We start from the raw sequence: 26520 nt of genomic DNA, 5'->3' as shown, positions 1-26520 counted from the left end.
CTGCTTCATCATCCAGCATGCTTCTACACACCCAGTCGTATATTCAGGGGTGGAGCTTAGTTATGTATGTTAAAGCTCTATATTTAAGATGGGGACCTGGTTCTAAATATTGACAAACAGTTCAGTGATGGTAGTGCGATAATGTAGTTGTGAGGGTATTCGTAGTGGCAGTTTTAATCATTTAGAACCAGATCTCTGTCTGAAATATAGAGCTTTTAATATATAAACAAGCTTCACCCCTGTTTTTTATATGACTGGTATAATTCATCAGGCATGCTTCTACACACCCAAAGGTGGGTGAGGACATAACCTCCATAATGAAGAAATGCAGCCTCAATAGCTCCCCAGAAATGAATCTCCTCTCACCCCCTGGGTTAGCCATGGAGGAATCCACTTCCTATGCCATGGCGATGTGTAGGAAGGCCGAAATACTAGACTTCTAGCTTTCCACCTTGGACGTCAAAACCAATGTGTGACAGAGGTCCTTCAACCAGGGAAAACCTCTTTGGAGCCTCTTCTTCCGTTTAACAAAGCATGGACTGATACCAAGCCCTGTTCTGGTCCCCCACTCAATAAATTGCCAGGAGCCATCCCCCTGCTCTAGGGGACCAGGATTTTTATTTTGGGGAGCGCTTCATCTGAATGCCTAGCGGTACAGGCTTCCCCCTCCAGCGATTGTCGTTGGACCATCTCTCCATTTTGCATCGGGAAGTGCATGCCCTTTTGGCAAAATGGGCTACCGAATGGTTGCCAGCACCAGAAGTAGGTTGTGATTTTTATACACGCTACTTTCTGGTGCCAAAGTAAGATGGAGGCCTGTGGCCTATTTTTGTCCTGCACCTTCTCAATGCCTTCCTCCTGAAGGGGAAGTTCAAAATTGTCACCCATGCCCAGGTCTTCTCTGCCCTGGAGACTGTTTAGTGGTGGTCGGCCTGCAGGACGCTTATTCCCATATCACTGTGCTGCCGGCCCATCAGCGTGTTTGTGGTGGGCCAGGAAATTTTTTAGTTTGAGGTGCTTCCCTTTCGTCACACTAGTGCCCCATGGTTGCTCATGAAAGTGATGTTGGCAGCACGCCATTGGCGGTTAGGGGTGCCAGTTTTCCCTCTACCTAGACGACTTGCTGTTGAAGGCGAGCTCACCCCAGGCTGTCGTCAACCACCCCCAGACTGTCGTGAATCTCCTGTCATATTTGGGGTTCACTATCAAAGTGCCAAAGTCACAGCCGACGCGCTTTCATCTGAGTCATTCCGGATACTGTGTGGTTTCATGCCGTTTTCATGGAGCGGAGAGTCCATGACATTCAGTCCAATGTTTCAGCCTCTGTTCTGGATCTCAATGCGACTGACTTAGGGTGCTGGGATTGTTGGCCTCCTGCATCCTCCTGATGAAATATGCCTGATGGCATATGCTGGCTCTGCAGTGGGACCTTAAGTCCCAGATGACACAGCACTAGGTGAACCTCCGATTGTAACCAGATTTCAGAAGAGACTACAAAAGATCAGCATTGGTGGCTGCTGGACTTCAGTCGGGTCAGTGGCAGACCCTATTCTTCCCCACCCAGATTTGGCAGTGATAACGGATGCATTACTTCTGGTTTGGGGACGGCATCTGTGAGAAATGGAGATTAAAGGAATTTGATCTCCGGTGGAAGCTTGACTCCAGATCAATTTGTTGGAGATGAGGGCCATTCACTTCGGAGTTAAATGTCTACCAACCTACTTTTAGATGAAGACTGGTGCAGGTTCTCCCAGCCAACACCACTACCATATGGCAATACAGAAGCAGGGTTTGATGGGGTATTGGGTTTTGTTCCAGGAGACTCTGTATCTCTGGAATTGGCTAGACTGCCAGGGTATTTTTCTCGTGGTAAATCATGTGGCAGGATGTCTAAACACCAGAGCGGACAAACTCACCTGTCAGTCCTTAGCGGACCATGAATGTCAGTTACACCCAGAGGTGGCCCAGGATATATTCAATCATTGGAGAGAACCATGGCTTGATCATTTGGGGACTACCATTTTTGCATGATGAGTTCCCAAGGAGTCTCTCTCTTGGGTACGCCTTCCACCTTTAGTGAAGCTCGGGCATCTTGTATGCCTTCCCAACATTACCTCTCCTGCGCGGAGTTCTGAAAATGATCAGGATTGATGGGCCTACGCCATCTTAGTGGCACCAGATTGTGCCAGAAGAGTGTTGTACCTAGACGTTTGGACATAAGCACCTATCCTCCCATCAAGCTACTGTTTTTAGAATCTCTTCTGTTACAGCAGAAGGGTAGGGTGCTGCATATGGACCTGTAAAAATGTACATCTACATGCTTGAAAATTGAGCAGCGACAGTTGACCTCCTTTAACCTTCCTCTCAAAGACATTGATGTCATAGTGATAGTGAAGCATCCCTCTTCAAAATTGTTGTATGCCAGACATTAGGACACATTTCTGGCTTGGTGCAGCTCTGGTCAAATTCACCCACTGCAAGCCAAGTTGACGTTTTGCTGCATGTTGTGTCACTGGCCAAGCAAGGACTTGCTTTGGCCACTGTTAAAGGTACAACCTCCCCACCAAGATTGCAACCCCTCTCTTTTTTGAGTAGATTGGTGGCATGGCATTGACCTATGTACCAATAGTTTAATGCTTAGATGAACCAAAGACCCCCTTGTAATCTGTTTGGTTGATGTCTATCATGTGATACCACCACTTGCAAGGATGCTCTGCTTGATTACCGGTTGCTGCACGTTACAAAAGGAGAGGGGCTTGTTATGCGAGTAAAATATCACAAACGATATCCACCTAAACATTATTGCATAGGATTGGTTCTCTGTTATCAAGGCTACCTTTTTACTGACACTTGAACGTTCTGTGCTATGTATTCCGATTGCGAGCTAAAGCAGGCAATGAAAGTGAGGGACTACGGTTCGGGACACCGTGAACTGCTTGGCCTTACAACTTGTATGTACTGCTACAATCCAGTTTTTTCACCAGATCTTACGAGCTCCTCACATACGGCGAAATGTTGCTGTTTTCCCATACCAGATGCCCTTTCATATCTTCAGTATGTAAAATGTAATTTATGGTTTTCTGGGTGTGGAGGGCATCGTTAAGTAAAATACGAAGTTTTTGTAACTAGTTTAAAACCTTATTGGCTTATGGTTTGTAGTAGTCATCTCATTCACAAGAGTACAACATTGTGTTTTTTTTATTAAGGAACGGATACAAAAGGAAAACAACTACGACAAATTTTCAAAGTGGTAAAAAGAACACACTCTTGTAGGCTCTAGCGTTGCATGCACAGTGAACACAAAGCTAGCACCAACATGTTAGCACTGCTTACATGGTGGCATAATTATTTGTTGACATTATGCAATGGACGATAGACATTTTTAGCAGGTGCCCGTTTGGTGGTTCGTCCAAATGAGTTTCTTTGCAATTAAGTAGTGAACAGTAACAGTAAGAGCAGGAAGAGTAATACAAACAAACTACATTCTTTTCTAGTAAGTCCCTTCTTTATTTCTGTAATGGTATTATGTTGCTCAATATTTCAGCTTTGTTGTAGGTTAATAACCGAACTGAAAGTATTCTATTATTGGGAAATATCACAAAGAGAAAGAGCCAAATGGCTGCTCTTCATACTTGTAATCTGTATAACTTGCTGGTATGACAATTAATGTGTTGCTTTTTCACATTGCTTTTCAGACCCCTTATCATTGGAGAATAATGAGACGTTGTCGTTCGGCCCCATTATCCAGCAGAGCAGAACAACACCAAAAGCCTTAACGAACATCACACTGGAAAGGCCGGACAATGATACTAACTCTGCATTTTTCCCTTCGGAGACCCCACCTCTTCCAAATGCAACCTGGCTTGACTTTGATATCACATATAATTCAACAATGGACACTATTGTATCAGAATCGCCCTACACAGATTGGAATGAAGCATCTTTAATGAATGAAGAACTTGTGAACTCTGCTTCTCACGCCCATCTCTCTTCTGCTTTGAGTTCTCCTGCCCTGGCCTTTGATTCTGTTGTTCGAGAAACAACGGATGTCTTTTTTCCAGTACTTCTGCCCTCTTCACCTCTTTTAGATGTAAATGTTGACCTTTTGACTCCCTTTAGTCAAGGTGATACTCTTGTGGAATCTACAACCTTTGTCTCTGATGGTCTTCTTTCATCAACTCACAGTGAACCTTTGAATCCTATACACATTTCAGAAGACCTCACCCATTACACTTCTCAAGGCAAGACATTTTCAGTCCTGGAAAGTTTAAGTTCCACACCTTTTTTACCTTTTGAAGACTCTACTGTAATTTTGCCTTCGGTTCCCTGGATGTTGCAGAGTGCTGCTACTACAGTCACACAAAGTACTCTATCAGAAAGAGATTCCAGATTCTACTCTGCCATGGTCGTAGACAGCACATTTGTCAAAATGGTTGATTCAAGTAGCTTTGCATTGACTGTCGAGCCCACCAATGCTGCTTCTGCTACAGGCATAATGCCTGTTTTATTTTCAACGAGTCTTCCGGATGTTTCCTCGTCTGTTCTGCTTGATGAGGTCTATGTGGACTCTACTCATTTGTTTACATCTTTAGCGGTTCCTGAAATTGCTAGCAGTATAACACCACATTTGCCTGACAGTTCAGAAATGTCAAGCCAAGTTGACATCTCTGCAGAGCTTGTCAGCCCAGTGCCTTCAGTCAGACCACACACCTCATGTGTGCACTGTGACTACACCTTTGTTCCCCCACATGTCCTCTCCACGGAGTCCATGCAGCATGACTGGGGATCAGGTGATTACCTTGAGACTCTGTCATTCACCGCTTCCTTATCGGGTAGCTTCACTCATCCAACCAGCCTCTTTACAGACCTATATGAATCAGAGGAACCCTCCTCAGAAGTATACAACACAGTGTTCCCTTCCAGACCTGTTGTTTTGCTATCCTCGCATTTTATTGAAGCTTCAGAGGGTACAAAAATGTTTTCAAATATGTATGGCACAAGTATGATCAGTAGCATAGTAACAGCATCCATACCTGCAGACATTGAATCACCGCTGGAATCGCTGTATGAACAGATGACTATCAATGTCTCATTGTCTGATATTGAATCCTACTATTTTACACCTACTCCCACAGCTGAACTTTCTTCAGGAATCGTTAGTGTAGACCTTGAATCAACTTTTACAACCTCAGCAAACACGACTGTATTTGCAACTGCCTTTGAACAAACAAGCCTACTTGAAGCTCCAGCATTTAAGCACACTGATTCAGTAATATATCTTGGCACACTAACCACAGTCTTTTCAGTGAATGAAGCATCGGAGGTTACAGATTTTGTGATAAGCCACTCATCAATATTGTATCTTCTTGAATCTGGTACTCTATCTTCTCAGATGTATACTTCATCCTACCCACTGACGCCAAGCATTTCATCTTCTCTGCTGCCCCAGGACTCGCCCACTGTACTTGCCACTTCTGAATTATTTGGCAACTATTCAAGTATTGGATCAACTGGCATACTCCCAACTGAGATATTCAGCATGGACCTTTCACACTATAATCCCGGGCAGACTTCAAGTCTTCAGGTTTCTCCTGAATCTGAAATAACACCAAAAACCAGTGCTGCTGAAAATTGGCCGACATTAGATTTCTACTCTAGGACTACCATATTATCAGAGTTTACATCAATGCCGTCAAGATTTACAGAGGCTCATTTTACCTCAACTTCCAGTGAAGCTCCCTCTTCACTTGAGACCACCTATTTCTCATTCCCTACAACCAGACCAACCATGGTGCTCCCTACTTACATTCATCCTTTTCTCACCAGCAGTGGCATGCTTGATGAAGCAATTTTGGCCTCATCTACCATGCTGCTACCGAGCGAAACATTGACCTACTCCTTACCAACTGTGCCAAGCTTTCAAACTTCAGAAAGCTTTCTGGTGTCCACCATTATGCCTACTGTTTACTCGTCACATTTACCCCAGTCAGTCATTACCACTGCACAGTTTAAATCAAGTCAATATGTCCAACAAACATCTATTATAGATATAAGCATTACTCCAACAATCTCCATTATTGTTAGTACATCAGAGACAAAACCACCACCAAAGCTGCCAACATCATTGCCTCCATCATCTTCACCATCGGCGATATCAGCATCGCCATCACAGTCGCCAACATCTCCACCAGTATCATGGACTTCAATATCGTCAATGTCAACACCGACAAAACCACCTATCAATGCAACTTCTCAAGAAAGTACTACATTTGAATCTACAAAAGCTACTCCTACATCTAGTCTCTCTACGGCTCTTATAGTGAGCACAAGTGGCCATACCACATCAGCACCCACATCAAAATTTTCTACGGCATCCACCACCATTGTAGCTGTCACAGCTCCACCAACCACCGCAACAACCAGGCAGCCATTAGTGTGTGACATCAACGCAACAGACGCTTATTTAGTAACAGCAGGTAAAGTCAAATGTATCATTTGCTACTTTAAATTTCAACATGATTCAAATGTTTCACTGAGACAATGTTTGCAGAAGTTGTTTTGCCTGTACGGGTTTCAGCTTTCAAATGTTAAAAATCTAAGAATTCTACGGCAGTGAGTGTGCTGATCTTACTTAGGGCTAATGTTTTTTTCCTCGTATAGCCTCTGCTGTCAGACACACCCCTTTCCTTCCACTGCCCTCCCTTGCACCTGGTTGTATGACATTACCACGCATGCATTTACAACGCATGCCTTTACCATGCATTGCCTTTACCACTCGTATACGTTTACCACACATTTATTTACAATGCAAGGCAAGTATATATAAGGTAAGTGAATTCCCTACATGCACACACATAGATCTGTTTATATATGTATATTTATATGTCTATATCTATATATATATGTGTGTGTGTGTATATATATATATATAAATATATATACACACAGAGACATAGACATGTACATGTACATGTTCTATATAAATGTGTTTGTGTGTGTATATATATATATATATATATATATATATATATATATATATATATATATATATATATATATATATATATATATATATATATATACACACACACACACACACACACACACACACAGACGCACACAAGACTTTGTGTGTGTGAATATATATACACACACGAACATTACTTATTTTTTTGTGTGTGAGAGCCTGCTCTCAAAACCCAGACCGCCCCCATTTCTTTTATTATGAAAATAAATATTTTCTTTTTGGGGTGAACCAGGCATTCTTTACCACTCAGTACCTTTATCACTCATGGCCTTCACCAGGCAAGCGTATAGCACTTGTATACCTTTACCACACATGCCTTTATAACACATATATATATATATATATATATATATATATATATATATATATATATATATATATATATATATATATATATATATAATCTCCTACAACCTCTCCTGCACTCAAGCCCTTAAGAAATATATATCCGTCTCATTTGCTGACAGCACTTGCCACTAATGTAGGAACTCGTTTCGGCTGATCACACAGCCTTTGTCAACCTAACGAAATGCGCCATTTCCCTTCACATTTAATTAAACCTTGACAACAGGTGAGGCCACTTGCATAAACAAGTAACTTTCTTTGCAGTCCTTTTTCTAGGATTTATAATGTTTCTATTATGCCATTACTTGTAATACAATGAATACAATTCAGCGCGATGGAAAGTTTTTGCGGCTCATCTTTTTACAATAAAAAGATTGTTTTCAGTTCATTCGTAACATGAGCGCTGCACAATGCCTGCAATTAGCAACGCCATAAGCCGTCGTTGCCGTTTATACATCCATCGTGGTCGGTTTCTTATTGCCAGTTAACTCGTAAGGTGAGCCCTACACATATTACAAGTCACTAGCTTATCACGATCGGTTTAGCTCTTCACACGAAGCTGCGTTCTGAGGCTGCCAGCTGCCTTCGTGTCTTTACCAAATTACAAGGCATCACAGTAGCTTCCATCGCTGTCTTTTACTGCGACTGCTGCCAACCATTCTAGTGTTCTTAAAGGAACAGTAATACATTGCCTCATAACAGCGCTCCCCTCATTTTATTTCATACTGCTTGAACCTTCAGTTTCTTAAAGCATGTGCTCCAATCAATATCCAAGTCATTCATGGATCAGAGGCAGGGGCATATATATTCCCAAGGAGAAACACTCCAGTTGGTTGCTCTCGTTTTTATTAAATGTTAAGTGCATCAACACTGAAAAAGGATCCAAAATAGATTTAAACAACCAGGGTGATGATAATCGCATGGCATGCTTGAGTTTCGAGTGTTATCCTAGGAATATTCAGCGGTGACGCTTGCGAGCCCCGACCCGAGAGGCTGGGCGTCCCCAAAGTGTCACTGCGTCTTGAGGAACATATATATATATGTATTTATTTATTTATTTATTTATTATAAAGTTTTGTATAGCGCGAACAAGACCCGTGGGTATCAGAGCGCTTAACATAGCAGAGGTAAAGGCTTAACAAATATATTAACAGTTAAAGTATAACATATGTGAGGTAGATGATATATATTCATAAACATGTGACGTTAGCGTTAATAATATGCTATGGCTAAACTTATAACAAAAGCAAGTATATATAACATAAATGAGGTAGATCGGTATAAGTTCATGTGGGATGCAGTTCTCAGGTTCAGTCAAAATATCCATTGGTGATATCCTTTAGGTCGTTCTCGTATCTTAGAATACGCGTTCCTTATAATAATGACTATGCTTCCCTTTCTCATGTCATACATGTTCTGTACTAGGGCAGTAATATATCAGAACAATGAACAATGATCTTCACTAAGTAATGTATTTATTCATCAGAAAGCTCTTCACTTCCCGCTTGAATGTTACCAGATTCTGGATCTTCCTGATGTTTGGAGGGAGTGAGTTCCATATTCTGGGGGCAGCTCCTGAGAACGCTCTGTCATAGGTTTTTTTCTTTTGAAAAAAGGCTGGCCGTAACAGCAACTCCTCAGCACTCCTAGCTGGTCGGTTGCCACCGGACAGTTGAATTTTCTTGGCTAGGTATCTTGGGGTGTTGTCATGTAGCGCTTTATGTGTGATACATGCTATCTTCATTTGGATTCTGGCTTCATAAGGTAGCCAGTTTAAGGCTTTCAGGTGCGGGGATATATGATCATATTTCCTGGTTCCGGTGATAAGTCTTGCCGCAGCGTTAAGGCAGGCTTTTAGTGGTGCTGTGGACATTTTTGGTAGGCCAGCTAAAGTGGTGCAGCCATATTCAATCCTCGAGATAACTAAGGATTGGATTGCCAATTTGAGGTCCGCCTCTGAGATGAATGGTTTCAATTTTCTTAAGTAGTTCAGGTGGAAGCGGGCACTTTTCGCCATTGAGTTAATGTGGGCTTTCATGTCTAGATTCTCGTCTAAGGTGATTCCTAATGATTTAGCGGAGTTGACCAGGGTTGGGGTGCAGTTTAGCGCAGTCACGCCTTTCGTCCATTCCTTTATTTCCGTATGGCTCCTTAGCGGTGAGATTAGTAGGAACTCTGTTTTATGTGCATTTAGCTTCAGATGATTTGAAGTTAACCATTGTAGTGCCATTTTTAGTGTCTCGTTCATTAGTTCAATGTCTTTTAGGGATGCGATCTTTAAGTATATTTGCGTGTCGTCAGCATACATGTGATAGGATATCTGTGATTTTTGGAGAATTTCTGTGAGTGGTTCGACGTATAGGTTAAACAGATCCGGGGATAGTGTCGATCCTTGAGGGACTCCTATTGAGATAGGGCATGGGAGTGAGATTGATTGGTTAACCAGGAAGCGCTGCGTTCTGTTCTGTAAAAAGGATTCGAACCATTTCAGCACAGTTCCCGAAAGTCCCATCCTGTCCCGTAGCCTGGTCAGTAATGCTTCGTGATTTACCGTGTCAAATGCCGAAGACAAGTCAAGGAGAATCAGTAAGCATGCTTGATTTTGGTCAAGGGCCTGTAGCGCATCATCAACAATATGGAGGATCGCTGTTTCCGTGCTGTGCCCTGCTCTGAATCCTGACTGGCATTCATCTAGCAAGGAGAACTTGGTGATGTGTTTGCTCAGTTGGTTCTGCACACATTTCTCAATCAGCTTGGCCAGTAAAGGGATGTTAGTCACTGGGCGATAGTTGTTTGGATCTGACGCATCCGCTGAGGGTTTTTTGATTATGGGAACAACTTGACCTGTTTTTAGGCAGTCAGGGAGGATCCCTTGTGAAAGTGAAGCATTTATTATTTCGGTCCATATTGGAATCAAAATGTGATTGATTTCTTTTAAGCATTTTGCGGGCAGGGGGTCTTGGTAGTGGTTGTTAGGTTTGATTTCTGAGAGTGTTTTGGCAATCATGTGTTGGTCGTACAGTTCGAATGATTCCCAAATTGCCTTGTTTTTTGCCTTAGTGCATTCCGTTGTAGAGTCGGTATCGTTCGTATACAGTGGTACGATGGGAAGGTTCACCACGGCGTTTCTAAGCTCTATTTCGAGTGATTTGGCCTTTTCCGTGAAAAATTTGGAAAATTCATCACAGCTTAGAGGTGTTTTTGGGTTTTCTTGCACGGATTTGGCTAGTTTGTTTGATTGCTCCTTTAGGATTTCAAAGAGTTTTCGTGGTCTGTTTTTGGCATTGTCCAATTCTGATCTTATAAATTCCTTTTTTGAGTTGATGATCTTTTTGTTATATTGGTTCCTAATTTTTCTGAGGGTTTTCAGTTCAGGGGATGACGGGTGTTGCCTCCATTTTCTTTCGGCCATTCTCAATTTGCGTCTTTCTTCGTTTAGTGCTTCGTTAAACCACGGATTTTTAGTCTTCTCCGTGATTCTTTTCAGCTTTAATGGCATGGTGTTATTGACGATATTTTCGACAGCTGCTGTGTAGTGATCAGTCAGCTCGTTGACGTTCTCCAGGTTGTTGGGTGGCTTTAAGTCTCTTTCGCAGCTTTCAACCAATAGCTCCATATTTGCTTCTTTTGTGTCTCAAGTCCATTTTTTGGACTTGAAAGGTTGCCTGGTCCTGCCTTTTCCCATTGTGGGTATCGCGAATTTTATGGCATGATGATCAGACCACTCACATGGAGTTATGGAGCGGATTGTTGTATCTTTGTTTCTTGAGATAATCCAGTCTAACGTCGCTCCTTTTGAGTGTGTGGGTTGTGTGCACGCTTGTGTGAGGTTTAGTTCACTGAGGAAACCTTTAAGCGTGTTGACCTGTTTGTCATTGCAGTCCTCCCAGTGAAGGTTGAAATCGCCTAGAAATGTTATTGGCTTCATTGTTAGAGTTGGCTGTTATGATCTCCATTAACTCTTCTGTAAACTTTGCGTTATCTCCTGGTGGGTGGTAAAATGTATGCAAGTTGCATCGTTGATTGTTAGTTGATCTTATATTAAGACCTAGATACTCACAGGATTCAAGAGGGTCGGCTTGAATTTGTTTGACCTCTATGTCTGATCGATGAATACAGGCTATCCCTCCCCCTAGCTTTCTGCGTCTATTGAGTCTCAGAATGTTAAATTGCGGTGGTACTAAGAGATCCATGGTTGGGGATGAAGATTCCGTAAGCCATGTTTCTGTAAGGACTGCCAGGTCAATGTCCTGTATATGTATATGTATGTATATATATATATAGATGTATATGTGTGTAATGGTTATTAATTATATATGTATATGTGAAAGATTATATGTACATGTATGTATATGTGCATGTATGTGTATGTGTGTATGTATATGTGCATGTATGTGTGTGTATGTATATGTGCATGTGTGTGTATGTATATGAGCATGTATGTATGTGTATGTAGTGTGTGTATGTGTATATATGTGTATGTTTATATTTGAGTGTGTATGTGTGTATATATGTGTGTGTGTATATATATATATATATATGTATATATATATATATATATAGTATTATGTATGCAAAATCTTGAGTAAACTAATATGCACCAGGAAATTCGGAGTCCGTATTTGTTCTTCCATGAAGAAGGGATTTTCAAGGAACAAAGGATTGAATATATATATATATATATATATATATATATATATATATATATATATATATATATATATACATATCTATATATTTTTTTTAATGAAGGACTTCCCACCCCATTTTTTAATTATAAAAATATTTAGTTTTTTTAGGGAGAAACGCCCCAACCTGCTCTGTCTTTTGTAACCTTACCAGCCAATATCCTTACCCATCCCTAAAAACACCCTTACCACCCCATATCCCTGTGTACCTCTAAACCCAAATGTATTTTTTATCTATACACAGACCCACGCATGCGCACACAGATATATAAACACATACACTTACCTTAAATATACATACCTTTCATGGTAAAGGCATATTCATGGTCAAGGCAATGGGTGATAAAGACATTGCGTTGTAAAGACAGATTTGTAAAGGCTTTCTTCCTTGCACCCAGAGTCCTGTTACCTTTCTTGTCGCCCCTCAGCCTCACCCTCGTTTACTGTCACTTCCACTATCCCTGTCTCTACTTGTGCAACTCAGACCCCATTCCCTTTCTTACGCAATTTCCCGATACCCCCACCTATCCTGACAATCTGTCCTTTGAGAGCACGTTGAGCCTGCCCCTTGCACTCTCTTCACAAACCCTACTTTCGTATAGTGCTTTGTTGTTTCTTAGCTAAGTTTGTGCTATAAGCATATTTTACATGCATAACATACAATTTTGTTTAAGTTACTGTTTCTAATAGGTCTTGGCCAGGATAATTTTTTTTAATTTAAAAAAAAAAAAATTATTGAGCAGAGCTTTCAGAGAAAACATTTCATATTGATATGTTAATTCACAGCTTATAAAACGAAGTTAAAAAAAAGTCTAATCATTCTGCAAGAAATTTCTAATTCCGAGAAAATGTTTTGGTTGTCCCCGTTCGTTTAGCATAGGCTGCTTCGAAAATTTTTGTACAAAGCATTTTATTTAACCATTTATCAAACACAGGTGCTTCCTGTGATCTCCTAGTTGATAAAACTAATGAGCGAGCAACCAACATAGAAATAGCAAGAAAAGACCCCTCTGTTTTAGATAATAGAACCCCCCTACTGGTAATCCCAAACAGGACTGTTTTTGCTTTAGGATCAAACGGTTTTTGAATCACCTGACTAAAATACACAAATATTTTCTCCCAAAAGACTTTTAATTTAGCACACTAAAAAAATATATGCCTCCAGCCCCCTTCCAATGGGGTGCAACAATGAAAGCACCTATTTTCCACCTCCGGGTACATTTTATTTAGGGCCTCAGGCGTATAATAGGCCATCCAGTGTGAAAATAAAGCAATTCTTTTATAATTGGCAGCTCTAAGAGTCTTATTTGCTGCGGTAGATAATTTAAGCCATTCCTGGAGGGAAAAACACATTGAGTTTCAGAAACAACTTTCTCCAAATGCTTTAAAACCAGAGGAGATTCGTCTTGTGTTCGCATTAAACAATACCAATTGCCCACCCTGCTCATATTGGAGGTATACAGAGCGATAGCAGTATTTGAAGGGGAGTTGATGAATAACAAATTATGTTTCTTAAAGAAATTAACTATTTGAATAAATCCAAAGAATGTGGGCTTGTTACTCCCATTACATCTGGCCTGAACTTCTTCCCATGTAATCATCCTCCCCTGGATAATAAACTGATTGACTACCCCCAAGCCGGTATCATGCCAAGTTTTTAACTGAGCTGAATGAAAAAGGAGGCCCAACTCTCTACATTCATTAATTTTTAAGGAATAATAGCCGGCAAATTCACTCTGTTTAAAAGCAGAGCGAAGCCTGTTCGAAAAAGCCAAAAGTGTTTTATACCTTGCTTTTTTTTTTTTTTAAGGTTGGCTTTTTTTTTAGAAATGTGGGTATTTGAGTTCCTGCTTCTTGGGTTATCTTGTTTATAAAAAAAAAATTGCCTATCTGTTTAGGTTTTGATAATAGGGAGGCTGTGCAGTCCAGAAATGCAGATTGATAATATAAACGAATATTAGGCAGTACTAAGCCACTCAATTGAGTATCTAATTGTAGTATTGGGAATTTAACCCTAGCTGCCTTTTTATTTCAAATAAAGGATCTAATCATCGAATTGATTCCTTTAAAATAGCTAAGATTCATTTTAATTAGGATATTAGAAAAAAGAAACATCAATAAAGGTAATATAAACATCTTAATGAGTGCTACTCGACCTATCCGAGTTAACGAAAGGCTAGTCCATTTTTCAAGCAATTTCTGAATTTTAATACTGGTGGCCTCATAATTCAGTTTAGCCAACTGACCATATAGAGCTGTGCCAAAAGTCCTCAAGTATCGTGTGGGATCAATTTTTAAAGCCTGCGGTTTCAAATTCTCCCGCAAAAACTCGGCCCCTATATTTAGAGTTATAATCTCAGTTTTGCTGGGATTGATTTTGTAACCCCCTATTGATTCATATTTTTTAAATTCCGCCAAAATTTGTTATAGATTTTTCGGGAGACAGGTACAGAATGGCAACATCAGCAAAGAGTCGGAGCTTTAATACCCAGATTAGCATGTATTTTAATTGCTAATGGTTCTATAAAAAAAGTGAACAGGAGGGGTGAAAGGGGGCAGCCTTGCCTGGTCCCCCGATTCATATTGACTGACCCTATATGATCACCATTAATTACTAGCTGAGCCTGCGCCCCTTGATAGATATTTTGCAACATTGAAATTGCTTGAACCGGAATCCCAAAACTTTGGAGCCCAAAAAATAAAGCATCCCAATTAACTAAATCAAAAGCTTTTTCTGCATCAACCATCATTATGCAGGCTTGTGTTTTATTAACGTTAAAAAAATCAAGAGCTTGTATCAAAGAGCCTGTATTTGAGGACATAGTACGCCTGGCTACAAAACCTCTTTGATCGGTATGGATTACTTCCATTGCCAAAGGAGTAAAACGCTGTGCCCAGATCTTCATCATGATTTTATAATCGGCGTTCAAGAGGCAAATCTGTCTAAATGAATTTACATTATTTGACGGTTTACTCTTTTTTATGAAGCAGACTACGATCGCCCTCTTGAACTCCGAGGACACCAAGCCACCAGCCTTGATATAGTTAAAAAGTTTCTTGAGGAATGGTGTCAGCTCTTTAGCGAAAAGTTTATAACCTTTGACGTGGATGCCATCTTCTCCACAAGCTTTTGCCCCTGCCACAGATTTTATCACTGCCGTAATCTCAGGTCCAGTAATTTCATTTTGTAGCTGGGTAGCTGCATTCTGCGATATTATAGGTAGTTGTACTTCGGTAAAATATTCATGGATCGCTTCCATACTAGTAGAGTATTTTATAGTATATAATTGTTGGTAGTGCTCAACAAAAACCCAGGCAATATCACGTCTCTCAGTTACCAAAAGATTCGTTTTTGAATCGACTATTTCCAGAATACAAGCAGATTCCTGTTGAGCCTTTGTTGACAAAGCCAACATTTTCCCCACCATTTGACTTTCTTCGTAAACCTTTTTATAAGTAGGTCTGGGAACTATTAATTTCTTCAAGAACGAAATAATCTCTCATTGTCTTTTTTGCTTCTTCCTACTGCGCCCGTGATGAGGAAGTTGACCATTTAGAAGCACATTCGAGAGATCGCTGCAATTCTGCAATTTTTTCTGATCGTGCCCTAGCTTTTCCAGCTATCATCTGCCCTCTGGCAGCAGCTTTAAAACCACCCCAAACAGAAAAATTATCCGCCGTCCCTTCATTAATGTTAAAGTATTCTAAAATCCACCCCCTAAACTGTTCAAGCCACATAGGATCTTGAAGAAGAAGACGTCCATCTGCCACCTGGACCTACTCCTCTTCTGGACCCCAATTTCTACATCGGCCTGAACATAAGAGTAATCAGAGAGAGCATTTGCTCCAATTACTGCAGCCCTGAGGACCAAAGAACGTGAAATCAATAAAAAATCAATTTGTGAGGCTGTCTGATATTGGCGGGAATGTCAAGTGTATTCCCAAGCATTCTGATTTAACAAGCGCCATGAGTCAATTACATGGAGGTCTTCAATCACAGAGTCTAAAACTTTTTTTGTCTTGGGTTTCAGTTGTTTCTTATTCATGTTGAAAGTATCAGTTTTGAGATCCTGTATAAAATTGAAATCTCCCCCTAACACGATTTGACCAGGGACCCCTATCAATAGCTTATAGTCAGTAGTGTAGATGCCTCATCTACTATAGGCCCATAGTAGTTGATAAAATTGAGAACCTGATTATTAATTTTAACCTGGACTCAGATCCACCTCCCTTGGGGATCCCGTTGTACTTAGTAATTCCCAATCTAATTTGCGCGAAAAGTAAAGTGCGACCCCTCTGACTGCCGCCCCCGCTGAAGCAAAAAAAGTTCTGGAAAAAAACCCTGGTATAAATAATTTTAGTGAGTTGGTCTTCAAATGAGTTTCTTGGATAAAAAGAATTTGAGGTTTTAACGTAACATGCCACTTGATTAAACCTCCATATTTAGTCTATTCAAAATCCCATTAACATTTAATTAAACTACTCGACATTTTCTAATTGTACTCATTCTGCCGGTATACAACAGCAATTTTTATGTTAAAATGTACTACTCAATATTTGATTCTCTGTTTGCTACTGCTGTTTTTTTTTATTAACCTGACCCCCCCAACACCCTACGCTGAAGCCAAGGGCTCCCACCCCAAGGCGTCCACCTCCCCTTAGATATGTGTCCTGCCCCGCTATCCACATTTCTCCCTCCCTAAATTAGCTTAGTGGGGCCTTGGTACTGCACCTGGGGTGACCTACCCCCTCACCCCCCCCCCCACCGTGGAGCGGAAAACCAAAAACAAAACAACACAGACGAAAAACACATCTAGAATCACTTCCCTACTGAAATCACTTTCAACAGTTCCTGGGCTTCCTCAATTCGTGTACACATGTGAAACTTCCCCTGCACTAGATCTTTTAATTTGGACTGCTGCGCAATGGAGGCTTGGGCTCCATGAGCTTTATAGAGATATAGTAATTTTACAAACTCCTTGCGTCTTCGTGCTGCTGCAACGGACATATCTGTAACAATTCTGCATTTAGTCCCATCGTTTATATCAAATTGTCTCGACTGGATTGCTTTAGTCAATATCTTCTCCTTAACACGGAAGTCCGTGAAATTGACTAAGATTGTGCGAGGGAACTTTATATTGGGTGGAAGATGAGCTTGTACTCGATGTGCTCGGGTCATATATTAAATCACCTGAGAACTCTGGAATCACTTTTGCTTAAGAAATGTCTCGACCCATTGCAGCGTATGAGCTCCTTCAGACCCTTCGGGGACCCCAATTATTCGCAGGTTAGAGCGGCGTGAATGATTTTTGAGTTTTTCAATTTTGTTTTCCAGACTAATTTTGTCATGAACGGCAGAATTTACTTGCTGTAGCATAACATTTATTTGATCCTCGAGGTGTGATATTCTGGATTATGCTTCCTGAATTCACCATCAGACCTCATGTGGGTCATTGCTTATTGTATCTAGCTTCATGCTAACTTTAGAGTAGACACCGACTTTTTCCTCATACCTAGACTTCAGAGATGTACTGGTGCATCCATGCCTTATGTCTGTTTAGATCTGTGCAGTCCTATATCAGCATGTCCGCTAATATGTAAGCAGTTTTTTTTACATAGCTGTCAAAGGAATCAGCTTTCCTTCCGTCGTCCTTCCATTTAGGGCAGCTAGACTATAGGAGGTGCTAGGATCCTACAAGCTATTGTTAATTGGAGTATTGTTCTCACAAATGTGCTATACTATTAATAAATGTCTGTATCACTGGTATATATCTTGCAAAGAGGTTTTATTCCCAATCATGGGACTCTATCTGATATTCATAAACAGTTGAATATGCCTGTACATATGTGGGGTTTCATGAATACTTCTTAAAATATGTTTTTGTATTTAGAAAATGCATTTAAATAAACAAATATAAAGAGGTTGAGAACCCTTGAAATATGTGCACCTCAGAATGAAGCAGTGAAAAGTTGGGTGAGTACCTTTTTAAGGCATCTGCTTCAGCATGGCCATGAAGCATCATTCTCTTCATTCTGTCCTCAAGATCTTTCCTCAAGCCACTCACATCCATGTGCAGGGTAGACATCAAAATATCAGTTTGTCTAGTCCACATCTAGATTGTCTGAGGCTACGTGCTTAGCATCAAGGTATTCTTCGCTTTTAAGATGTCTCCTGACATGAAGAGCATCAGTATCCCAGAGAGGCTTGCCTTTGACACGCCTGTAGTCAAATGTTACATTCTTCTCATAAGCCATCAGAACCCTCAACTAGGCGGATTGTGTACATTTCAGCAGATGACTGATCCCATATCCAGCAGCAACCTAAGATCAGTCCACACCAGATGTAGCACTCTAGCTGATGGCCCTGTCCCTTGCTTATCCCTGTGCAAGGCATATCACAGGCCACAGGATAAGAATCAAACATGGGACAGAGACCCAGGTAGATTCTGTCATGGGATAGCAGAGGAAAAAACGGCACATGTTGCTGCTCAAGAGAGCAAATGTCTTGTGGGAGACAGGGAGACGTATTCTCTTTTCAGAAGATCGACAGTGCGTTGTTTTCTTCTAGGATGCTCAAGAGAAGAACCTCTGATGGATGAAATCCTCCTAGAAAGGTTTCACCTCAAACTCGTGATGAGAGCATTTATGAGAACATCTACGTTTGTCGGTACCTTGCAAGGGCACCAGACCCTCCTCCACCTTGGGTCTCTCCAGTATGTGGTTTCCTCCACAGTGCACTAAACGGAGCATCTACGAAGTTCAAAATTGAGGTTGTCCCTTCAGTATACTCCAAGTGTAAGGAGAATCACCCTTCACTGGCAAAAGAGACAGGCTAGTTTATACCTCAAACAGAAGAAACTCCCTTTGTGAAACCTTGCTTCCGTTATACCCCCAGTTTTTGCTTCCTTATGCTAACTTGGGATGCACTAAATAATAATATACAGTAAACACCCTTACACAATCAGAAACTATTTGTCTCCTTATTTTAAAAAATCATTCATATTTATTTATTTGTTTAAAAATAAAATGTACCATCAATACATCAAATAGTAAACAGAGATTAAAAACATACAAAGATAACAAAGCCTACTTGCAGTCCATCATTTTCTATCATATCTATGATTACAAAAAAATCAATAAAATCAGTTAGAAGACGGGACGGGTAGCTAGAAAGAGATCCAGTACCCTTGCTCCCAAGAACAAATAAGACCGTACCATGGGGGAACTGGTCCCATGGTGCTAAATCACAGGTTGGAAAAGTGGAAGGTGGAGTATTGCCTTTCTCAATACGAGAAGCTCTAATGTAAATTTTTTAACTCTACCACGGGGACCCCAGATTAAATATAACATCGAGGTACTCCTCAGGTAGCTTTAATTCACTACATCAACTTTTTCCCCAAACACCCGCACTCACCATCACAGCTTTTTCTATAGGATGTCTGCCAATGAGCCCTCTTGTGGGGCCCATGGGGTATTACAGCGCCGACACCATGAGGAGCTCAGCCAGATGATGAAGCAAGACACCCTCACAGGTGTGTGAGGGCACCACTACCTTATACGTAAGAACCCACTTATTTATACTCCCCTTTTGACTTGTCCAACCTGTGTTTTCGCACCATAGGAACAGTTACCCCCATAGTACTGTCATAGTAAAAGTCATTGTCACAAAACAAAAATTTCATTCCAATAGAGCAAACAATAAAAACTCCCCAAAAATTCTGTTTAGATGGTGTTTCGGTGGCACCTGAAATGGTTCACACCACCTTCTTCAGGACACATTTTTACGAATCATACACATATTCTAGGAGACGGAGAGATACAAATTGATATAAGTCTAAGTTGTTGTAAAATTTAATGATCATTAAGACATCCAGAAGAACTGTTCCATTAGCCTAAATGGGTTCCATCCCAACTCTTTCTATATACCCATGCAAATGAACTTCTGCACGGGCTCTAAATGGCATAGCCAAAACATCTGCCCCAGCACATTTACAGTCTGTGGTTGAGTTCAGGAGTACTGTTCACTACTCTGGGGCTGTTTGCTCATTTTTCCTTAATTTCCAATCATTCATTCTCTAGGAAGGGGCGACCAGATGGTTTTTTGTATATGCCCCCAAGATACTTTCTTGCCTACACTTAGTATAATGAACATTTTTCTAGCTATCGTAAAGGAAAGTTTCAATTCTATTAAGGACTCGGAGGCAAGGATTAGGCTGTTCTTTCTCCACTTTATTTTTTTACCAGCAGCCATCAGGATCACAGAAACAGAACAAACTACATTTCCCATGAGTCCTCGAGAAATGCAAATTTTTTTCCATGAACAATATCCAATCAGAATGCATGAGCTCCCATGACTTCCCCAGAGGACGCTTTATCCTCTTCTTTCTTCTTGCGAATACAGCCGTAATTACTTCTTATTAGCCGAGTTTGACCCTGCAACACAAAGTGATGATGAGAAACGTAAGCATCACCGTCTTTCTCAGTGAATCTCCAAACATCACAGAACACAAGAAGTAACTTGAACCGCGGCCAGCATTGGTTGACAATAAACAATCTATGAGAAAAACCGTACTTACTTCAATACGAAGATACATCGGGAGGGGTGTCATACCAGAGTGGGCTAATCCTCACCTGCACTTCCTTAATAGAATTGAAACTTTCCTTTTCAATATCTAGGAGATTTTTCATTCTATGTCCGGACCGGAGGCTCGGATTAGGCTAGTTTGACGCTTGTCCACCACCACGGATGCCAGGCCCGGCACCGATTTATACCTTTTAAAGGTAGAGTCCGAGGACCAGTCTGTGACGTTCAGGATGTCCTGTAGCCACGCGCCCAGTCAAACACCTTGAAAGCCACCGCACCTCTTGCTGAGTGGGCTCCAAAATGGGAAGTATCTATGTCTGCCTCTTGCATGGTCCAACTGACCCATATGGCTATAGTTGGGGAGGAGACCGTCCTGTGCGATTTAGTAAGGGCAATGAATAACTGCTGTACCCCATGTGGGAGGAGCTCCTCAGTCAAAGCTTCATAGGCCTTGAGCGCTCATACCACACACAACTTGGTGACGGCTGTAAAAGCTGGATAAGTCACCAATAGTGAATTACACTTCGTCCTTCTTGATGTATGGAAAGTGACCCCCTCCGAGGCATGCACTCTACATGTCCGGTCCAGCGCTGGTACGTCCGTAACCCTGCGACAAGAAAACAAACAAAGGAGGGTTGCCAACTTTGCAGACAGCTGCTTCCTGGACAGATACTTGTTAGAAGGCCATGAACGAAAGAGATTGAGAACCTTATTGACATCCCACCGGATGGAGTACCTAGGCTCCAGTGTAGAGGAGAGTCGAATAATTTGCAAGAGCTTGCACACTAGTGGATGCTCCCCTACTGGATGTTCATACCCCAAGATGGCTGACCTAAATGTGTTAATTGACCTACAAGCCAGGCCTTCCAATGCCAACCAGGCCAAGATATTCAGGACATGGACAGCTGCGGCCCCCACTGGATCCACTTGTCATGTATGACACCAACTCCCCTATCTTGTCCAGGCAGAGCGGTATCTCTTATTGGTGCTGTCAGCCCACGACTTGGTGAGAATTGAGGCAGCTTCTGCAGAAAGTCCTGGCACTTACCAGCGTTCCCTGAAAACTGTCATGCCATAAGATACAGAGCCCCCGAAAGAAGCAGGTGATGAGGGTTGCCATGGGGATCCTGAAGGAGATCCTGAAATGTGGGTAGACGATTGGAAAATCCCAGGAAAGTCCCATCAGAACCGAAAACTAAGCTTAAGATCTCCAAACAGGGGTTAGCACCACCAGATCCACCTGCTGTCTCGGAACCTGGTTACCAAGAAAGGGTAAATCCAATTAAGTCACTTGGACCTGGGTAGGAGACGATACAGTAGAGAATTGGTCCCAGTAGAACAATTCTTAAGAACACACAAAATTAAAACGCATTAGGCATGAATACACTAATACACTATGAATATATAGATCCATGTTGTTTAATCACATTGAACATCTTAGAATGCTTATAAATCAGCGAATGACTCAGTAAAATGACTCAAAAAGGCTGTAACAAACAAGTGCCCCACGTTAGGGGGAGAAGAGAAAAGGGGAAAGGTATTGTGCATCAAATGAGGGTTGAAAAAGTGTAAAGGGAAACTAGTTACATTCTATCATCACATAATTATTTACAATGAAAAACAGCTTTTTTAAAACACCCAATTAAATGATAAACAATACATAGGCATGATTAGGTGTACTATATCACAGTGAAAAAGCACTGTTGATCCAACTGGCATATGACAATAAACTAGTCGACGTTTCGACTCCCAAGAAACATAGTATGCTGCTTAAATTATTACGACTGGGTCTTCCTCAGGACTGAAAATAGGGCACCTGGGAAATAAACAAAATAAGTCCTTGACTGACCTGAGACATGCGGCGTGAGGGGAATGGCTGGCTGCAACAAACTCCGGGGAAAACGACATCTTCCCTTCCTGCGCTGTGAGGGCAACGGCTGCTGGCTGCACACCTGATGGTCCGGCCGCAGCGGGAACTACATCTCCCAGCTGCATCGGCCGCCGGCGCACCACCTGTGACGGCATCCCTGCGCCCGGAGGAGCTACAAGTGTGAGGGGCGCCGAGCGAGCTGGTGGGGCACTGACCTGAGACACGCGCCGTGAGGGGAACGGCTGGCTGCAACAAACTCTGGGGAAAACGGCGTCTCCTCTTCCCTTCCTGCGCCGTGAGGGCAACGGCTGCTGGCTACACACCTGACGGTCCGGCCGCAGCGGGAACTACATCTCCCAGCTGCCCCGGCCGCCGGCGCACCACCTGTGACGGCATCCCTGCGCCCGGAGGCGCTACAAGTGTGAGGGGCGCAGAGCGAGCTGGTGGGGCACTGACCTGAGACACGCGCCGTGAGGGGAACGGCTGGCTGCAACAAACTCTGGGGAAAACGACGTCTCCTCTTCCCTTCCTGCGCCGTGAGGGCAACGGCTGCTGGCTACCCACCTGACGGTCCGGCCGCAGCGGGAACTACATCTCCCAGCTGCCCCGGCCGCCGGCGCACCACCTGTGACGGCATCCCTGCGCCCGGAGGCGCTACAAGTGTGAGGGGCGCAGAGCGAGCTGGTGGGGCACTGACCTGAGACACGCGCCGTGGGGGGAACGGCTGGCTGCAACAAACTCTGGGGAAAACGACATCTCCTCTTCCCTTCCTGCGCCGTGAGGGCAACGGCTGCTGGCTACACACCTGACGGTCCGGCCGCAGCGGGAACTACATCTCCCAGCTGCCCCGGCCGCCGGCGCACCACCTGTGACGGCATCCCTGCGCCCAGAGGCGCTACAAGTGTGAGGGGCGCCGAGCGAGCTGGTGGTGCACTGACCTGAGACACGCACCGTGAGGGGAACGGCTGGCTGCAACAAACTCTGGGGAAAACGACATCTCCTCTTCCCTTCCTGCGCCGTGAGGGCAACGGCTGCTGGCTACACACCTGACGGTCCGGCCGCAGCGGGAACTACATCTCCCAGCTGCCCCGGCCGCCAGCGCACCACCTGTGACGGCATCCCTGCGCCCGGAGGCGCTACAAGTGTGAGGGGCGCAGAGCGAGCTGGTGGGGCACTGACCAGAGACACGCGCCATGAGGGAACGGCTGGCTGCAACAAACTCTGGGGAAAACGACATCTCCTCTTCCCTTCCTGCGCTGTGAGGGCAACCGCTGCTGGCTACACACCTGACGGTCCAGCCGCAGCGGGAACTACATCTCCCAGCTGCCCCGGCCGCCGGCGCACCACCTGTGACGGCATCCCTGCGCCCAGAGGCGCTACAAGTGTGAGGGGCGCCGAGCGAGCTGGTGGGGCACTGACCTGAGACACGCGCCGTGGGGGGAAAAGCTGGCTGCAACAAACTCTGGGGAGAACGACATCTCCTCTTCCCTTCCTGCGCTGTGAGGGCAACGGCTGCTGGCTACACACCTGACGGTCAGGCCGCAGCGGGAACTACATCTACCAGCTGCCCCGGCCGCCGGCGCACCACCTGTGACGGCATCCCTGCGACCGGAGGCGCTACAAGTGTGAGGGGCGCCGAGCGAGCTGGTGGGGCACTGACCTGAGACACGCGCTGTGAGGGGAACGGCTGGCTGCAACAAACTCTGGGGAAAACAACATCTCCTCTTCCCTTCCTGCGCCGTGAGGGAAACGGCTGCTGGCTACACACCTGACGGTCCGGCCGCAGCGGGAACTACATCTCCCAGCTGCCCCGGCCGCTGGCGCACCACCTGTGACGGCATCCCTGCGCCCGGAGGCGCTACAAGTGTGAGGGGCGCAGCGGGAGCTGGTGGGGCACTGACCAGAGACACGCGCCATGAGGGAACGGCTGGCTGCAACAAACTCTGGGGAAAACGACATCTCCTCTTCCCTTCCTGTGCCGTGAGGGCAACGGCTGCTGGCTACACACCTGACGGTCCAGCCGCAGCGGGAACTACATCTCCCAGCTGCCCCGGCCGCCGGCGCACCACCTGTGACGGCATCCCTGCGCCCAGAGGCGCTACAAGTGTGAGGGGCACCGAGCGAGCTGGTGGGGCACTGACCCGAGACACGCGCCGTGGGGGGAAAGGCTGGCTGCAACAAACTCTGGGGAGAACGACATCTCCTCTTCCCTTCCTGCATCGTGAGGGCAACGGCTGCTGGCTACACACCTGACGGTCCGGCCGCAGCGGGAACTACATCTCCCAGCTGCCCCGGCCGCCGGCGCACCACCTGTGACGCCATCCCTGCGCCCGGAGGTGCTACAAGTGTGAGGGGTGCCTCCCGCCACGTGGGACATGCGCGGACGGCGCCGGGCTGAGCCCGGGCAGAGGGCGGGCAATCTGTGGCCATCAGGGGCCAGCAGAGACCGGACCGGGCCACCCCTCTTGGCTGTGGAAATGGGGAAACGAAAACATAATACCGTAGAAGGTGAAGGTAAGAAAGTTAAAGTCCCCAGGAAATCCGAGTCCATTATATCGTACCTCACATCGGCAGTAGGGGTTCTCAGCGCAGAAATTGCTAATGCAGAGAAAGAACTGGGTTTGGATGTAGTATCTATTTCTCAGGAAGTCTCGAGTGCCGCACTACATTTGGAGCATGCCCCTCCGACTCCACTTGAACCTAATGTAGGGATTGTGGAACCGCCAGAGATTGCTCAGGACAATCAAGATGGGTCTGGGGCATCTGAACAGGTTAATGAGGTGCACACCCAGGGTCAAGACTGTATTGGACATGAAGGGGTAATGGGAAAACGAAGGCACTTTTAAAAAAAACAAGAGCACAATAACGTTAGCCTGCCCTCAGAAAACGCACCCCCTCAAACACGACTCCCGGACCACTTGGCAGACTTGGTGGAACACTTATTTGAAACACGGCTGGAACCGGTCCTTGTGAATATTGGCAAAGACATTGTGGATACTCTAAACTCCTGTGTGGCAAGCCTTTTAAATAAATGCGATCATATTGATCGTTTTATAATGGAATATAGGGCACAACATCCCAGGGTATTAGTCACGAGAGGCAAGGGAGAGCCTCAACTTACAGCCTGCTCAATTAGAAACGGCAGAAACTCTAAACTGTGTAGCTACCAACAGCGCAACCATAAGAGTAGAGAAGCCGGGGAACAGGAAGGAGAATAGCCATAGTGGGCAGCAGACCAGCCCAGCAGAATCCCTTTTAAAGGAAGGAGCTGGGTTAGTAGGTCTTAAACCTGTCCTAGGCCATACAAAGCCTACTTCTATCCGGGGCCCTACTTTAAACCTCCCACCCGACGCGGCGCCCCTTGTAGCAGTTCTAACTGGGGTGCCCCAATTAAATATAGGGGCAGTGGAAACCGATTTTGACCTACTGAGGAAAGCTAAAATATGGTGTTCCCAACTTAGCAGCGGAGGAGCTCACATCACCTCGCACGTTATTTCCGCTAGACGGGTTGGGTGAGTAGGGAGGAGAACCAAATGTATCCCCGGTGATTGTGTGGTAATACATTTTAATTGCCCAAACATGGCTGACAGATTGTGCTGCGACGGATCGGAAACGATGGGTCCTGGTATTAGACCTCTCCCCCTGGGCTTTTTTTACCCCCGGTACCCCAGTCAAACAGAGGCCCTGTTAGAGTAGCTGCACAAATAAACATACTTCCCCATTTTGAAACAGCTGTTACCAACACAAATACACCCCAAGTTCCTAGGCTAGTAGCCCATAATCTTAGAGGCCCCCACCCCGAAATGGCCATCAACAAAAATAATTCCTACCAATCTCAACAGACATCATTGAGGAAGGAGGGAGGGAGCCAACATTTCCAATTTACGACGGGTACCTCTTCTAATCTTAGGTCTACAGATTTATTTTTATCAAATAGGTTTGCACCTCTCTCTCACATGGACGTTAATGATTGACTAAATAAAACTGAACAAGAGCATCTAGGTGG

The 26520-nt window shown here is 44.0% G+C and overlaps 1 protein-coding gene across 1 annotated transcript in view; it reads left to right on the top strand.

Annotated features, from left to right (window-relative positions):
* KIAA1549 (KIAA1549 ortholog) overlaps positions 1-26520 on the top strand; it is a 938976-nt gene that overhangs the window by 248946 nt on the left and 663510 nt on the right. Inside the window, exon 2 of the mRNA XM_078673003.1 lies at positions 3696-6476. Within this exon, the coding sequence (XP_078529129.1) occupies positions 3696-6476 (2781 nt within the window). The remainder of the gene's footprint in view (positions 1-3695; positions 6477-26520) is intronic.

This window comes from Lissotriton helveticus, chromosome 1_1 (assembly GCF_964261635.1).
Source record: "Lissotriton helveticus chromosome 1_1, aLisHel1.1, whole genome shotgun sequence".
NCBI lineage: Eukaryota > Metazoa > Chordata > Amphibia > Caudata > Salamandridae > Lissotriton > Lissotriton helveticus.
The sequence above is the reverse complement of the archived record's forward strand: the minus strand, read 5'-3'. Positions and strand labels throughout refer to the sequence as shown.